The sequence below is a fragment of the Anomaloglossus baeobatrachus genome, chromosome 6, assembly GCF_048569485.1.
Source record: "Anomaloglossus baeobatrachus isolate aAnoBae1 chromosome 6, aAnoBae1.hap1, whole genome shotgun sequence".
In the NCBI taxonomy this organism is placed as follows: domain Eukaryota; kingdom Metazoa; phylum Chordata; class Amphibia; order Anura; family Aromobatidae; genus Anomaloglossus; species Anomaloglossus baeobatrachus.
The window spans coordinates 425,443,124-425,461,845 of record NC_134358.1 but is presented as its reverse complement, the minus strand read 5'-3'; the positions used below and the strand labels follow the sequence as shown (position 1 = coordinate 425,461,845).

Genomic DNA, 18,722 nt, shown 5'->3' with positions numbered 1-18,722 from the left:
TTAAACTAATGTATGCTAAATACTGCTAAACTCTCTAGATCTTTAGGCTCCAAATACTTTGAATGTGAACCAGTGAAATAATTTGGTTTGCTCAACGAAACAAATACTTTTGCGTTGGCATTCCCCCAAATTCCCTCTTCTAATTTGAAAAAGTCTTGGTAACGCTGGATGACAGTGACTTACGATAACAGAAAAGGTAGTTTCTTTTGATATAGTTTAGGAGCTTTTTTTCACATTTGCGAAGACAGAGGTTAGTTTTCCCCTCATGGAAGACTTTATATTTCTAGCACAAGCACTTTATCTGTTCGTAATATTGTCCTATGCTGTATATGTTGGGTAGTTTTGTTTGCCAGACTTTAACAAGCCCATTCAATTCTATCACTGATATCATAAACACAATTGTCCATGCTCAAAATAAATCTCTGTGTCTAAGATATGATCAGTCCTATTTATGTCATGTCCGTTTAGTAAAAAACAAAGATGCTTAGTGGTAATTATTTGGCCATAATGATTAGTTACATGTGAACCAGACATTTTATAGATGGCCTAAGGGGAACTTGTCCTAATGATGGGTTTTACCTATAATTAGTTTGTGAGAGGTACCGTATATGATCTATCAAGAAGTTTTGTTGTCATCGTAAGGCTGGGTTCACACAAGCATATTTCACAGTCCATATGTCATGACCTGATGTGATCTCTGAGGGATCTGGGATCAGATGGTCACAGTGTATAGTTGATCATAGATCTGTGGCGCCCCTGACCTGGTCAGGCACCACTGAGTACTGCACCCATGCTGGGGACAGTACAATACAGGTAATCCAGAAGGCTGACTGGGGTGTGGAACACAGGCGCATAGTGATCAGGTCTCACACATGTACCCATGAGAGGACCCCTGGGGATCCCAGGAGGGGGCAAGCCTTCACCTTCACTGGAATAGTGGAGGGGGTAGAGCCTCCATCTCCTCTCAAGGGGTGTGGTAAGAGAATCTGGTTGCTAGGTGGCGTAGGCAAGAACAGGAGAGGAGGAGCAGTGAGTCAGTTAGAGCAGAACTCCATAGGGCTCAGTGAGGAGCAGACCTGTGGGGCTGTTGCTGTCTAACAGCGTCCGCGCAGTGGCTACAGACGGGGGAGAACGGTCAACTAGGGGTGCTGCCTGAAAGCCAGCTTCAGCTAGAGAGTGCAACGGAGTGGGAAGTAAGGAGACTGCTAGAGAGCACCAGGCCCAACCGGGCGGCAGATCCCGAAGCGAAGATAGATCCAGCTTTCTTCTGCTAAACCTGCCGGTGTGGGGCTCTCAAAGCCCACACCACATCACCACAAAAGCCGCAGCCACGTAACCGCAGTTAGGGCCCATAGGTCATAGGAGGCAAGAGGCTGGAGTGGCCTGGTCCGGGGAACAAGCACACGGCAAACAACAAGGGGAGAGAGGCTGCAGCATCTTCCCTGGGTGACCCCCATAGGGACTCAAAGTCGGGGTCACCCCAAACCACCAAGGGCTAAGGAAGGCGAGTCAGTAGTCACCCTCATAAAGTCAGCCTGAAGGATACCTGGTTCCCATCTGGTTCATCTCAGCTACGCCCGGGTTACTCACCCTGCCATCAAATGTGAGTAAAAACCCTAAAAGACATCCTGCCTGTGTGGTCATTCTGCGACTTGTGGTACTACGCACCTACACTGGGTCCTGGGGCTTGCCTCACTCTCAGGAGGCTATTCCAACTAACTGCACACACCATCAGCCCCAGGCGTTCCCCTAACCTGCAGTGGCGGTCCCCACTGACCGCAAATCTGAGAGTGGCGTCACGATCAAAACCGAAGATTTCCTACCAGTGACGGAGATCCAGCAACGTGGAGTCCCTGAAGGTAATGCACCGACACCGACACACCACCTGTGGGGCTTCACATCTGGCGTCACGAACAGGATAAGGACTAGACCTGTTCAGACAGGTGACCATGTGCCTGGGCGGTCCGCTTGAAAAATTGGAAGCGCCGCCATATTGCCACCATGAAAAGCGCGCTGAAAAACAACAGCAGCCCGCGCTGGAAGAAGTTACCGCCCACGAAGAGGTGTGGCTACCCAGAGATCCCCTGCAGAGTCCTGACCTCGCTGATGAAGAAAGCGGAAGCGTCCAGAGACGGCGGAGCAGAAGAGAAGCCAACAGCTTGTTAGAGAAAATGGAGTCCAGACGCGGATACCCAGAACCAGGCACTGCTGCCTGGTGGTGCCGGGAGCTTGCCATCTTCTGTGACCGGCTGGAGGCCGGGATTGTGCGACAGCTTAGGGAAGAACGCACGGAGCTCCTGGAGATGGCTGCGGCGGTGCGGACCTACGAGGAGGGAGCCGCGCGACGCATGTCAGACCGAGCGGCGACGACGCAGACCCCGATGCTGCCACAGATGGGTGAGTCGAGTGATGCCCCGGCCAGCACAAGTGCCCCGACCCCTGCTGCCACGCCCGCGGTCCCGGAAGAGGCGCCCGGCGCGGCGCCACCGAACCAGGCCGCAGCCACGCTAGATGCGGCCCGCCAAATCCAGGCCGCCGCAGCCATGCCCCGCCTGGCCCGCAAAGGTCCGGCTACCACTGCGATACTGATCCGTGCCGCAGGTGTGACGCTGACCCAGGCTGCCACCCTGCTGAACCCGGTCCGCCAAGACCCCAACGCAGCAGCGACGCTCGTCCGCGCCGCAAGTGATATGCTGAACCAGGCCGCAGCCCCGCCGGGTGCGGCCCGCCAAGCTCCGATCACTGCCGCGACGCCCGACTCAGCCTGCACGGACCCCATCGAGGCTGCGACGCCAAGTGAGACCGCGGCTGCAGTGTCCAGTCCGGCCCGCCAGGAACCGGCCGCGACAGAAGCGCCAATTCAGGCCGCCGCCATACAGGGCGCGGCCCGCCAAGACCAGGCCGCCGCCATACCAGGCGCGGCCCGCCAAGACCAGGCCGCCGCCATGCCAGGCGCGGCCCGCCAAGAAGAGAAGACTACCTCATCATTTTCCCCGGCCTGCAAGGCCAGAGCAGACACCGCTCCCCAGTCCAGAGAGGTCCCTGCTAGGAAGACCCTGATAGGAGAGGACCCCGAATACTGGAAGCTGAAGGCTGACCTAGAGGCCCAGTTTCCACAAGAGATGGTGGATCGGTATTTGCTCCCTCCATATACCCCCAAGGAGATTCCGGCAACCCCTGCAGCCGCGCCAGAGAGTCCACCGCCCAGACCAGCTGAAGAGAGCCCATCCCCAGCACTGCCACAACCAGAGTGCAGTGAAGAACTAAGGGGGAGAGGAGGCCAGGAAGCTGAGGAGCTGACTCTGACGCCAACCGCAGCAGACCCCTACCCAGAGCCGGAGATGCTGCCCTATTCCCGCTGGGAGGAGGAAGACTTGACACCGTCAGCAGACGAAGATCAGCCCAAAGACCTCACCTGGGAGCCTGCAGGCATGAACCCAGCCCGCAAGACACGGCGCAGCAGAGCAAAGTATCCTCCAACACCACAGTCTCCAGAGCAGAGAGAGGTCACAGCCAGAGACCTGGAGGAGAAAAGGTGCCTAAGAAGGTCCAAAGCCCAGGCTAGAGGACCCCTTTACAGAGGAATAGTAGAGGACTTCAACTTGAAAAGCGGATACGGCTTCATTGTAGTAAAAGGAATAAAAGAGGGCATATTTGTAAATCGGAGAGATGTTCAAGCCCACCTGCCCAGAGGACATTCAGGCAGAAATTTGAAGATTGGGGACTTAGTACAGTTCACCTTGCATCAAGGAGAAAGGGGCTACTATGCCTTAGACGTAGCACCATGTCCCAGACAAGAAAGACAAGAAAGACAAGAAAGACAAGACAGAGATAAAGAAACAGATGCAGAAAAGGAAACAGACGAAGACCAAGAAAGGAAAGATAAAGAACCTACAGATGAAACAACCACGGACGACGACGGAGAGCAAGAAAGTCACAGGTGCCGGTGCCCTACATGCCCACGCCCTGGTGAAACGGAGGAGTAGAGTAAAGAAAGAAGTAAAGAAAGTTTGACCAGTTTTGAAAAGTTTTGTTTGCAACGTTTAAGAAATGCGCCCACAAAAACTATTGTGAGAAATAAACTTTAAGGCTATGAACTTGCTATAGCCACAAACTCTCGCAGTGTAAATAGTTACACCAGTGGCACCACCACCAGGGCCAGCCTGTTTAGGGGCTTGGCTCGTCTGCAACCAGGGGGGCCCGTCCGTAGAAAAGGGCCTTGGCTCACCTGCGACCAGAGAGCACGCCTGTTTATGGGGCCTTGGCTCACCACCACAAAGAGGGTTCCTGGTCAGCACCAACTGTGGAGGCCGCCTCTGCATCCTGCCAGAAGAGGCTGACGGCGCGGATCCACCAGGCCAGGTATACCCTGAGACCACCAGCCCATGAAAGCCGCCTCTACATCCTGCCAGAAGTGGCTGAAGTCGCGGCCAACGGGAGAGGAAGATTGGAGGAAAGGTCTGGGGAAACGGATGGCCCAGACCTGGTTACCAACAGGACCGGTGACCTGCCTCCTGAGAGGGTTTTGGGTGGGTTAACGGACTTGTGGGTGGAGGGGGGTGATGTCTGATACCTGGTGCTTTTAAAAATGTTTTACATGTTTTAATGTTTTATGCATTTTAAAATGTTGTCTTGCAGCCCGAGGACGTGCTGGTGATAACTAAGGGGGAATGTGGCGCCCCTGACCTGGTCAGGCACCACTGAGTACTGCACCCATGCTGGGGACAGTACAATACAGGTAATCCAGAAGGCTGACTGGGGTGTGGAACACAGGCGCATAGTGATCAGGTCTCACACATGTACCCATGAGAGGACCCCTGGGGATCCCAGGAGGGGGCAAGCCTTCGCCTTCACTGGAATAGTGGAGGGGGTAGAGCCTCCATCTCCTCTCAAGGGGTGTGGTAAGAGAATCTGGTTGCTAGGTGGCGTAGGCAAGAACAGGAGAGGAGGAGCAGTGAGTCAGTTAGAGCAGAACTCCATAGGGCTCAGTGAGGAGCAGACCTGTGGGGCTGTTGCTGTCTAACAGCGTCCGCGCAGTGGCTACAGACGGGGGAGAACGGTCAACTAGGGGTGCTGCCTGAAAGCCAGCTTCAGCTAGAGAGTGCAACGGAGTGGGAAGTAAGGAGACTGCTAGAGAGCACCAGGCCCAACCGGGCGGCAGATCCCGAAGCGAAGATAGATCCAGCTTTCTTCTGCTAAACCTGCCGGTGTGGGGCTCTCAAAGCCCACACCACATCACCACAAAAGCCGCAGCCACGTAACCGCAGTTAGGGCCCATAGGTCATAGGAGGCAAGAGGCTGGAGTGGCCTGGTCCGGGGAACAAGCACACGGCAAACAACAAGGGGAGAGAGGCTGCAGCATCTTCCCTGGGTGACCCCCATAGGGACTCAAAGTCGGGGTCACCCCAAACCACCAAGGGCTAAGGAAGGCGAGTCAGTAGTCACCCTCATAAAGTCAGCCTGAAGGATACCTGGTTCCCATCTGGTTCATCTCAGCTACGCCCGGGTTACTCACCCTGCCATCAAATGTGAGTAAAAACCCTAAAAGACATCCTGCCTGTGTGGTCATTCTGCGACTTGTGGTACTACGCACCTACACTGGGTCCTGGGGCTTGCCTCACTCTCAGGAGGCTATTCCAACTAACTGCACACACCATCAGCCCCAGGCGTTCCCCTAACCTGCAGTGGCGGTCCCCACTGACCGCAAATCTGAGAGTGGCGTCACGATCAAAACCGAAGATTTCCTACCAGTGACGGAGATCCAGCAACGTGGAGTCCCTGAAGGTAACGCACCGACACCGACACACCACCTGTGGGGCTTCACAGATCCACTTTAATGTCCACTCGTTGTTTACCCTGAGTTGGAGCTTATTTAATTCCATCTGGTGCTGAAGGGTTAAGGTTCCTTTCTATTCCAATGTGATTTAACAGATAGTTGTAATTTCAGCTGTCCCTTCTGCTTTATATAAATATCCACTCCTCACTCCTCCCTTTGTTGGCTATAGTTCATACTATACTGTCCACTCTGAATGAGCCTGTCTCTGGAAGAGCTTAGGTGTTCTTTTCTGTTGCAGTTAGGTGTTCGTTTCTGTTGCAGAATTTTGCTGCTGGAGAATCTGTGGAGTTCTATTTGTTGTGTCTTACCTCGCTCGTTATGTCTTATTGCAGTGACGAGACTAGCGTCTCGCTGGCTTTCACACTAGGCAGGGTGAGTTCTGGGCCAGCGAGGGCCTAGGTGCATGATGGCTCACCGGTGGAAGGTCCCATATAGGGATGCTAGGGAGTGCAGGGATCAGCCTCAGGTGAATGTTAGGAGGTGACTCCGTTCCCCTCTCCCTAGCACTAGGGTGTTCCATTGTAGTGCTTCCCTGGTGTACCCTCTGTATTGTGCTGCTTGCCTGGAGTATTCTCGTACCCGGCGTGACACCTGCAGTCACATCATGACACCGTATATGAACCAGAATGTCCAGACTAACTGCGTCTCTCTCAACCTGGACCTACAGACTTATAGACACACTTAAGGAGTAACTGTAGTTATAATATTTATTTCATAAATCAACAGTACACATGAAAATAAGAAACTTTATCAAATATCTTATCAGACACTACTGCTTCTTTCTCTGGCAGAATTGATCAGTCATTATCAGATTTCTCAATTCTGAGGTAAAATCTGTATTCAGTGAAGACTTTCCCATTACTGAGAAAGGAGATGAGAGCTGTTACTGATGAGATTCTAGGATAAAGGGAGGAGCTAGAGGCAGAGCCCCGCCCTCGCTTCAATCATGGACTCTCATCAGTATCCGCCATCTCCTATCTCAGTAATGGGAAAGTCTTTTATGTGTACTATTAATTTATGAAATAAAAATTAAAATGATGGTTATGTTTTAAGGAAAACCGGTATACAGACCATGAAATATGCTTGTGTGAACCCGGCTTTAGCAGTAGTGGTTTGGCAGATAAATTTGTACAGAAACCGATACAATTTTTTTAGCAGTTCACATAAAAATAGTAAAATACGGTAAAATAAATATTATAGAAGCATATTCCCTGACTGCTCCATGAAAATAATATTCTATGCAGTGTGTACGAGCCAGTATAACCCAGCTTCACAACTATCTCATGCTCTGGCTGTTCCGACAAACCATTGTTCATTGATAGCTTTTTCTATCTATTCTAGATAACATCAAACGAGAAGCATTTAGACAGTATGAAGAATGATGGGGATCTTCTTATCCACACTCTTGAGATACTCACTCAGGATTCCAGGTGAGTTCCCTGAGGCAAACAGGAATTTCCACACCTTGAAAAAAACTGACAGCCTTATTTTACACATTAAGTATGTTTGTAATTGGTTTCATTGTGCCAGTACTAGACTTCACAGATAACATTTAGGAAGTTAGTTTTTTATGATTGAAAGGGCATAATTACTTTATATCTATGATTCATATCTATGAGGGATTTGCTGCATAGCACCAGCAAGCAGCAGATAAAACCTAAAATCAAAATATGTCCAGTAAATACAAGTCCTTGAGTTGTGCTCTTCTACAACATGGTCAGAAATCCCATTCAGACATTCCTAGATATTCTACAGTTTGGAATCTGTTGTTAAATTCCAATTTTATATTCCCCAACACATTACACAAAGGCATCCTGCAGTACTATGATCCCATACTGTTCATGTTACCGGTTTACAGGGAACCTGTCAGGTGCAATATGCACCCAGATCCACGAGCAGTTCTGGGTGCATATTGCTATTCCCTCCCTAACTGTCCCTGTATCTAGTAGCATAGATAAAGAGATCTATAGAAAAAGTATTTCTAAAGAGTCTTCGTTATATGCTAATGAGCATGGGGACTAGTCCCAAGGGCGTTGTATCTCCTGAGTAGTCGCCCTCTTAGCATGTTAGCCAGGGCCGCCATCAGGGCATTACTACTGAGACTGGTGTATGGGGCCCGGTGAGGAGGGGGGGCCCGGCTGAGCCAGGGACAATTACTTAGTTTATTAAACCCCAGGCCAGGCAAACCTGAGGAGGAGACAATGAGGAGAAGGAGGGGGGGGGTTGCTGGTCACTAATACTGGGGGTGTAGTAGTAGCTTAGCTACCGGGGAGGGGGCGGGGGGCCATGTTAAAACAGGTTTTTTTGTTTTGTTTTAAACTCACATTTACTTTTGCCATCTAGCAAATCCGGTGTTTTTTTTCAAGGGAGAGGGGATTTAATACCTGAGCACTGCAGAGGCAGGAGGCTCTAATCTGCTCCATGCAGGACCTGCAATGACATCATGCCCATGTGACCCCCATGTGGGAGGAGCCAGAAGATACTTGAGAAGCTGTAGCAGGTGAGGGCACATGACCAGTAATGAGTGAAGAGAAGGACATGGGGGGTGCAGACTGTGACAAGAGGGGGTGCAGACTGTGACAAGAGAAGGGGCAGACTGTGACAAGAGGAGGGGCAGACTGTGACAAGAGAAGGGACAGACTGTGACAAGAGGAGGGGCAGACTGTGACAAGAGAAGGGGTAGACTGTGACAAGAGAAGGGGCAGACTGTGACAAGAGAAGGGGCAGACTGTGACAAGAGGAGGGGAAGACTGTGACAAGAGAGGGGCAGACTGTGACAAGAGAGGGGCAGACTGTGACAAGAGGAGGGGCAGACTGTGACAAGAGGAGGGGCAGACTGTGACAAGAGGAGGTACAGACTGTGACAAGAGGAGGGGCAGACTGTGACAAGAGGAGGTGCAGACTGTGACAAGAGGAGGGGCAGACTGTGACAAGAGGAGGGGCAGACTCTGACAAGAGGAGGGGCAGACTGTGACAAGAGAGGGTGCAGACTGTGACAAGAGGAGGAGCAGACTGTGACAAGAGGGGGTGCAGACTGTGACAAGAGGAGGGGCAGACTGTGACAAGAGGGGTTGCAGACTGTGACAAGAGGAGGGGCAGACTGTGACAAGAGGGGTTGCAGACTGTGACAGGAGAGGGGCAGACTGTGACCCGAGGGGGGCAGAGTGTGACCGGAGGGGGTTAGAGTGTGACCGGAGGGGGGCGGTGTAGAGGGTGTATTACGGAGAGAGGCGGTGTAGAGCGTGTATTATGGAGCAGGGAGGTGTAGATCGTGTATTATGGAAATATAGGTTTTTCCAAGAGTGGTGGACTGTGGAAGTTTTGCGGGGTGGAGGTGGAGCTGGGGTGGAGTCTCAAGGGGTCCCCATAATTTTGCCAGTATGGGGCCCTGAAATTCCTAGTGGCGGTCCTGATGTTAGCACACCCACAGGGTTAGCAGCCACACTACTCATGGTTCTGGGTGCATATTGCACCTGACAGGTTCCCTTTAAAGTGTTTTTCCACAATTAAATTGTTAATTTATTATGCTTTGCTTATATACTGTAGCTTCATCATATTCTGCAGCACTTTATAGACATCATCCTCATCCTCACTGTCCCCACTGGAGCTCACAATCTATACTCCCTTTTAGTATGTCTTTGCAGTATGGGAGGAAACCACAGTATACAGAGGAAAACTACACAAACATGGGGAGAGCATACAAACTCCTTGCAAATCCTTGTCACTGGTGGGATTTTAACCCAGGACTCCGCTGCAAAGCAACAGTGCTAACCACTGAGCAAGCCCTGCAGCTTATGAGTGGCCGTTAATGGTCTGGAGCTCTTATGTGTTCTTTGAACGAAACTCAGAAGTCCAGAGGAGCTGTGAGCATTGCAGCCCATTAGCGGACACTAATTGACTGCAGTGCTCACATGGCATAACAATGTCACATGAGCACTGGAGGAGACCTGGCACCAACATTGCTGGAATGGGGTCAGTAGCAGACGTTAGTACTTGTTGTTTTTTTTGTTTGTTTTTTTTTAAATGGTAGAATACAGCATTTAAGAGGAAGATCTCCAAGTAGTTGACAACACCTTTAATTATCCTTATTTCCATTTCTTGCCCAGTGTAGAAATCACAAAATTATTAGGACTCACTCACCAAAAGTCCAGAGCTGCTTCTCCACGACTGCCCCTGGTCATTGATGACATGCTGCACTGGTAATGTCATAACAACAGCGTACATGATCACTGCAGCCAATCACTACTCTCTGAAGTGTTGTGTTTACTGCTTTGGCAATACCACTGAGCCCTTTGATTGCCTGCAGTGGTCTCATATGCTGTAGTTGTGATGTCACCACTATGACCTGTCAACAAAGACCAGGAGTGGAAAAACCAGGGAGCACTTTTAATGTATTTATTTATTTTACTTGCTTATGTAGCACCATTGATTCTATAGCATTTTACAGACATTGTCATTACTGTTTAAATTGAGAATACGGGAGAACATACAAACATCTTGAAGATAATGTCGTTGGTGGGATTTGAACTCAGAGCCCCAGCAAAGCAACAGTGCTAACCACTGAGCCACTACACAGTGCTAACCACTGAGCCACTACACAGTGCTAACCACTAAGCCACCATTTAGTTGTGTTTTCTCTCAATTCATTTTAGTTGCCACATATATTAAATAATTCAGCTTTACATAATATTGAAATTATAGCATCCATCTATCTTTGACAGTTTGCAGATTTCTAGTAAGGACAGGTTCATATTTCATATATGTAAAACATATCTTAACAGAGAAGTGAGGACGTGTATGAGGTGCATGAAAAGCAGGCTGGAGAAAAATGGATCTATAATTCTATTATTAGTTGCACTAGTCTGAAAATAACATTTCACTAGAAAAGGAATATAGCAAGGATCCAGGTACAGGTGAACAGCAATCCTTCTATTTTATTCTTCCACCAAACCTCTCAATGAGCAGTGGAGACATTCATCACTATATGGACAAATTTCCATAACACCAACATTGACATTTCATACTAAACATATTAAACTGATACAGAAAAGCATCTTAAATAAAAAGGAAGAGAATTTGCACAGTAATTTAAATAAGTTTTGTGTTCCCATCCGTGGCCGTGGCTGCAGACTGCAAATAAACCCCGTTCTGTAGTGATACTGCCTTCCATCTTTAACCTTCTTGTTACCAAATTTACATTGGTAATCATGGGGACATATAGGCCTGCAGAGGAGATGTACACTTAAAATGGCAATTCATATAGCAACAGACACTAATTTTGAGAAATTTTCAGAAATAAAACAACAAAATTTTTTTTTTCCTTTTAATAGCATTCTATGAAGTACAAGCATCTACATTCAGCAAAACCACTGCAAACATAAATATGAAGCAAAGTGTGAATTTAGAGTCAATCCTTGTTTCACCCGAGAGCAATTGTCAAACAGCATCCCTCGTACATTAGATAAATGTCAGCCGATCGCATTTATTTAGGGCTTGTTCCCATCTTGCGTTTTTGCCTCGAAAAGAAAATGCAGCATTTTACTGTACCAGCAAAGTAAAGGAGATTTCTGACGTCACATGTTGCTTATTTTTTACTTACACATTTGAAGCAGTTTAAAAGCTGTAGCATGTCAATTCTTTCAGCATTTTTCACCCATTCAAGTGGATGGGGGAAAAATGCATGAAAATATTTTAAGTAACGGTTTTCCTGCCAATTATACATTTGTGGTGCAGAAATGTCTGCTGCAAATACTTAACGTGTGCGCATACTCTAAAGGCTGCTTTACACGGTACGACCGATTGTGCAATTTCACAATCGATCGTACCCACCCCCGTCCTTTTTGCGTCACGGGCAAATCGCTGCCCGTGTCGCACAAAGTCAGTAACCCCCGTCACACATACTTACCTCTCGTGCGACCACGCTGTGGGCGGCGAACGTCCACTTCCTGGAGTGGGAGGGACGTTCGGCGTCACAGCGACGTCACACGGCCGCCGGCCAATGGAAGCGGAGGGGCGGAAATGAGCGGGACGTAAACATCCCGCCCACCTCCTTCCTTCACATAGCCGGCGGCAGCCGTGTGACGCAGGTGAGCGGCTGTTCATCGTTCCCGGGGTGTCACACGGAGCGGCGTGTGCTACCCCGGAAACGATGAACAACTAAAATAAACGATATTATGGAACCTAGCGAGCAGTACACGACTCACGATTTGTGAGCGATACTGCGTCGCTAGGAGGTGTCACACAGGCCGGCATCGCCAGCGATGCCGGATGTGCGTCACAAAAACCGTGACCCCGACGATCTATCGCACGATAGATTGTCTGGTGTAAAGCAGCCTTAAGGTTTGATGGAATGACTATTTACTTTGTATTTGGGGGACAAGACTCAAGATGTGGAAAAGAAGGATTAAAACTTGCCTGATCCTTTGTCTATATGGGAGATAAGCCACTGTTAGAAGCTTTTAGCTTGTTTCCTTAGGCCCCTTTACACACTGCAACATCACTAGCGATATCTCTGTAACGTCACCGGTTTTGTGACGTAATAGCAACCTTCCCAGCGACATTGCCGTGTGTGACACGCATCAGTGACCTGGCCCCCGCTGTGAGGTCGCTGATCGCTACAAGTCGTTCAGGACCATTCTTTGGTCCTTTGTTTCCCGCTGCGCAGCATGTATCGGTGTGTTTGACACCGTTACAACGACATCGTTAGCGACCCAGCCCATAGGCGTGCTAGCGTTCCTTTTCCAGCAAGGTCGTTCTGCAGGTCTGTATTGCTGCTGCGTCGTTGGCCAGATCTGCCTGTTTGACAGCTCACCAGCGACTGTTAGAGACTTTCCAGCGATCCCGGCCAGGTCGAGATCGCTGGTGGGATCGCTAGAAAGTCTCAGTGTGTAAAGGGGCCTCTTCTGTACTCTTGACAAAATGTCAACGTTCAGCTGAGCCATAAATGAATGTTTATTGAGCAGTTGAAACAAAATTTGTTGGCCAAACAAGTGTTAAAGCACCACTCTAGTATTTAGTTTTTTTTTTATTTTACCACTGGAGTGGTGCTTCTAATCTAAATGTGGTGTCACACACAGCGACAACGACAACGACGTCACTGCTACGTCACCATTTTCTGTGACGTTGCAGCGACATCCCGTCGCTGTCGCTGTGTGTGACATCCAGCAATGAGCTGGCCCCTGCTGTGAGGTTGCCGCTCGTTGCTGAATGTCCAGCTTCATTTTTTGGTCGTCACTCTCCCGCTGTGACGCACAGATCGCTGTGTGTGACAGAGAGAGAGCGACAAAATGAAGCGAGCAGGGAGCAGGAGCCGGCATCTGGCAGCTGCGGTAAGTTGTAACCAAGGTAAACATCGGGTAACCAAGGTGGTTACCCGATATTTACCTTCGTTACCAGCCTCCGCCGCTCTCACGCTGCCAGCGCCGGCTCCTGCTCTCTGCACATGTAGCTGCAGTACACATTGTGTAATTAACCCGATGTGTACTGTAGCTAGGAGAGCAAGGAGCCAGCGCTAAGCAGTGTGCGCGGCTCCCTGCTCTGTGCACATGTAGCTGCAGTACACATCGCGTAATTAACACGATGTGTACTGTAGCTAGGAGAGCAGGGAGCCAGCGCTCAGTGTGCGCGGCTCCCTGCTCATGTTGCAGCACAGCGACACGTGTCGTTATGATCGCTGCTTCGGCTGCTGTGTTTGACAGCTAAGCAGCGATCATAACAGCGACTTACAAGGTCGCTGCTACGTCACAGAAAATGGTGACGTACAGCGACGTCGTTGTCGCTGTCGTTTAGTGTGACCCCAGCTTAAGGGGCACTTTGCACACTACAACATCGCAAGCCAATGCTTGCGATGCCGAGCGCGATAATCCCCGCCCCCGTCGCAGCTGTGATATCATGGTGATAGTTGGCATAGCGAACATTATCGCTACGCCAGCTTCACATGCACTCACCTGCCCTGCGACGTTGCTCTGGCCAGCGACCCGCCTCCTTATTAAGGGGGCGGGTCGTGCGGCGTCATAGCGACGTCACACGACAGGCGGCCAATAGAAGTGGAGGGGCGGAGATGAGCGGGACGCAAACATCCCGCCCATCTCCTTCCTTCTGCATAGCTGGCATGAGCCGCAGGACGCAGGTAGGAGATGTTCCTCGCTCCTGCGGCTTCACACACAGCGATGGGGGATGCCGCTCGAACGAGGAACAACATCGTAACATCAGTCATTTCCAAATTATGGAAATGACCGAGGCTACACCAATGATACGATTACGACGATTTTGCGCTCGTTAATCGTATCAAAAAGGCTTTACACACTACGATATCGCCTGCGACGCCGGATGTGCGTCACTTTCAATTTGACCCCACCGACATCGCACCTGCGATGTCGTAGTGTGCAAAGTGCCCCTAAGTTCTCTGACCCTACCGCCGCCGTCCTTATTTTCTAACACCGCTGTTCCAGTCAGTCTCTGGCAGTGTGTGAACTGCTGGCAGCTCTAGTTTTTCATGGAGCAAGCTCGAGGTCACAACTCAATGCAAGTCCATGAGAGCCTCATTCTGTCTTTCATAGACTGCCATTGAGAGCTTGTTATATAACTTCTGACTTCTGAACAGTAAGACATTGCAGTCACAAGATGTCCAGAAGACTGGAAATGATCAAACTGAACAGTAAAGTTCAGTACTTGTACTGAACACAGACATTATAAAGTGTTCATAGTTCGGGTGCTTTACATATGCTAGCCACTCGAGCGAGCATCGCTGTGCTCGTTTACACTTTGTGCTTGGCCCAGTCCAAGCTGCTTGCAGTGTGTGAATGGCTCTCACTGGGGTAAAATCAGCATTTTCAGATGTAGTGTGTACAAAAAAAAGAAATAAATACAAATAAAAATGAAAACCCCTGCCCTACCTCCCCTTGGACCCACGTAAGTTAATGACTGGCTGTATGTGTGTAGAAAACCTAAATGCTGGAGGGCGAGTTGTAAGATTGGGGCAGAGACCCTAGATTAGAAGCACCACTCCAGTGCTAAAATAAAAAAAAAACAAAACACTGGAGTGATGCTTTTAAGACCAAACTTGTTGTTTTTGTTTATTTTGTTCCCCTTTCGTCCCCAAGTATTCATTTTTTTATTTTCGTTTACTGTGACCAATATGCTAATTTTTATGGTCTTTACAAGGGGACTTTGCTCACAGGGTAATAACTCAGAACAGCCTAAAGTTACCCTCTTGGTAAAGACCATAAAATTAGCTCTAAATAAATAGGCCCATGTCTCTGAAACCATATGATGGATTTAATAATGAAGAAAAAAAAAACAAACAAACCCTGCGAAGCTGCGGTAATAAAACAAGAACTAAAATCGACCACTTTTGACCTGGTGACAGCTCCGCTTTAAAAAATATTTAAAACCTTTATTGTTTCTTCACGCATCTCACCTCCCATTATTTTAGACGAGAGATTGGCAGTGCAGCTCTTACGACTGCAGATTTTACCGGCACAGCTTTTAAAACTTTATAAGGGACATGTCACTTATAGAAGCAATTTCTTACATGAATAAATGGGGCTGACCACGTTAGAATGTTTTGCAATAGAAATGAACTGTGTGAATTCTGGATTTATCTGATGATATATTTAATATATACGAGGGGCGATCCAAAAATAATGATAATCAAAAATAAACACAATGAATATATTAAAAAAAAAAAAAATTCTACATGGTCTCCTAACAAGTCTATACATTTAGTCCATCTCTTTTCTAAACTTAGAATTCTCTTCGAAAAAATTTCTTGATCTTGACCCTCAAAAAAATCCCCAACAGCGGTTATCACGTCGCTATTGTCGTCAAATTTCTTGCCCCAGAGGTGTTCCTTGAGGTGAGGAAAGAGAAAGAAGACACTGGGGGCTAGATCTGGCGAATAGGGGGGGTGTTCCACCAGTTCAAAGCCCGCTTCTTGAATGGTTGCAATGGCAACTGCAGCTTTGTGAGCTGGCGCGTTATCTTGGTGAAACAGCACTCCAGCCCGCAGTTTGCCAAGCCTTTTCTCTTTGATAGCCTCCCGCAATCTTCTTATTTGTTCTGAGTAGTAGGAGCCCGTAATAGTGGCTCCCTTCTCCAAATAGTCCACCATAATAGTTCCTTCAGCGTCCCAAAAAACGGACGCCATAACCTTCCCTGCTGAGCTTTACACTTTGAATTTCTTCAGCGTCGGTTCGTCGGCTCATTTCCATGTCATCGATTGCTATTTAGTTTCGGGATCAAAGTGGTGGATCCAGTTCTCGTCCATGGTCAAAAAACGTGACAAAAAATTCTCCTTGTCTACTTGGAACTTTTCGAGATTTGCTAATGAAATGTCAACTTGTTTCTTCTTTTGCTCATCGGTTAACATTTTTGGCACCCAACACGCGGAGACCTTTCTCATATGCAATTCTTTTGCAAGGATTCTTTGAATACTGCCATATGAGATCCCTGTGACCTCAGCTACATGCCTGATAATCACTCTTCGATTTGCCAATACAACTTCTTCAACTTTTTTCACGTTTTCTTCATTGAGGGACGTGGATGGGCGTCCTTGACGATGTTCATCTTCCGTCGATGTTCTTACTAGGTTTAATTCCTTGGCCCAGCGTGCAACTGTGGAATATGGAGGAGAGTCCCCCAATGTTTCCACCAAGTCGCTGTGTGTGTCTTTGGTAGTCATTTTTTTCAAGCAGAGGTATTTGATGACAGCTCTGAGCTCGTTTTTTTCCATTTTGATGTTCACTCCTCGGCAATTCATATTCAAATGAATGTAGCTCCTGGGAATCGTGGCCTATTTAAGTGATTTTTTTTTTCCTGCACTAGTGGGTACTTAAGAGAGAAGAAAACATTTTATTTTAATTTCTGTGTGCAATGGAAATAACCAATTATCATTACTTTAGGATCACCCCTCGTGTGTGTGTGTGTGTGTGTGTGTGTGTGTGTGTGTGTGTGTGTGTGTATATATATACAGTTAGGTCCAGAAATATTTGGACAGTGAGACAAGTTTTGTTATTTTAGCTATTTACAAAAACATGTTCAGAAATACAATTATATATATAATATGGGCTGAAAGTGCACACTACCAGCTGCAATATGAGAGTTTTCACATCCAAATCGGAGAAAGGGTTTAGGAATCATAGCTCTGTAATGCATAGCCTCCTCTTTTTCAAGGGACCAAAAGTAATTGGACAAGGGACTCTAAGGGCTGCAATTAACTCTGAAGGCATCTCCCTCGTTAACCTGTAATCAATGAAGTAGTTAAAAGGTCTGGGGTTGATTACAGGTGTGTGGTTTTGCATTTGGAAGCTGTTGCTGTGACCAGACAACATGCGGTCTAAGGAACTCTTAATTGAGGTGAAGCAGAACATCCTGAGGCTGAAAAAAAAGATAAAATCCATCAGAGAGATAGCAGACATGCTTGGAGTAGCAAAATCAACAGTCGGGTACATTCTGAGAAAAAAGGAATTGACTGGTGAGCTTGGGAACTCAAAAAGGCCTGGGCGTCCACGGATGACAACAGTGGTGGATGATCGCCGCATACTTTCTTTGGTGAAGAAGAACCCGTTCACAACATCAACTGAAGTCCAGAACACTCTCAGTGAAGTAGGTGTATCTGTCTCTAAGTCAACAGTAAAGAGAAGACTCCATGAAAGTAAATACAAAGGGTTCACATCTAGATGCAAACCATTCATCAATTCCAAAAATAGACAGGCCAGAGTTAAATTTGCTGAAAAACACCTCATGAAGCCAGCTCAGTTCTGGAAAAGTATTCTATGGAGAGATGAGACAAAGATCAACCTGTACCAGAATGATGGGAAGAAAAAAGTTTGGAGAAGAAAGGGAACGGCACATGATCCAAGGCACACCACATCCTCTGTAAAACATGGTGGAGGCAACGTGATGGCATGGGCATGCATGGCTTTCAATGGCACTGGGTCACTTGTGTTTATTGATGACATAACAGCAGACAAGAGTAGCCGGATGAATTCTGAAGTGTACCGGGATATACTTTCAGCCCAGATTCAGCCAAATGCCGCAAAGTTGATCGGACGGCGCTTCATAGTACAGATGGACAATGACCCCAAGCATACAGCCAAAGCTACCCAGGAGTTCATGAGTGCAAAAAAGTGGAACATTCTGCAATGGCCAAGTCAATCACCAGATCTTAACCCAATTGAGCATGCATTTCACTTGCTCAAATCCAGACTTAAGACGGAAAGACCCACAAACAAGCAAGACCTGAAGGCTGCGGCTGTAAAGGCCTGGAAAAGCATTAAGAAGGAGGAAACCCAGCGTTTAGTAATGTCCATGGGTTCCAGACTTAAGGCAGTGATTGCCTCCAAAGGATTCGCAACAAAATATTGAAAATAAAAATATTTTGTTTGGGTTTGGTTTATTTGTCCAATTACTTTTGACCTCCTAAAATGTGGAGTGTTTGTAAAGAAATGTGTACAATTCCTACAATTTCTATCAGATATTTTTGTTCAAACCTTCAAATTAAACGTTACAATCTGCACTTGAATTCTGTTGTAGAGGTTTCATTTCAAATCCAATGTGGTGGCATGCAGAGCCCAACTCGCGAAAATTGTGTCACTGTCCAAATATTTCTGGACCTAACTGTATATATATATATATATATATATATATATATATATATATATATACATATATATATATAGTATATATACAGTATATGTGTAGCATAGTAAAGTGGAAAAAACTGATTTAGCTGCATAGGAAAAATCATTTACTGAACTAGAATTACTAACATTCCCATTCACATAAACCTTCACAACTGATCGGTGCTGCAAATACAGCAGCTGCAAAACTGCATCACAAGCCCAGCCTAACCCCACATGCAGATAAATATGTAGTCCTATGGTCA

General features: G+C 47.6%; 1 protein-coding gene across 4 annotated transcripts in view; it reads left to right on the top strand.

Moving 5' to 3' along the window:
* The window catches only part of ULK4 (unc-51 like kinase 4), a 1,163,168-nt gene that overhangs the window by 1,082,805 nt on the left and 61,641 nt on the right, over window positions 1-18,722 (top strand). For all 4 annotated transcript variants that reach the window (XM_075315178.1, XM_075315180.1, XM_075315177.1 and 1 more), the window contains exon 36: window positions 7,178-7,266. In XM_075315178.1, the coding sequence (XP_075171293.1) occupies window positions 7,178-7,266 (89 nt within the window). The remainder of the gene's footprint in view (window positions 1-7,177; window positions 7,267-18,722) is intronic.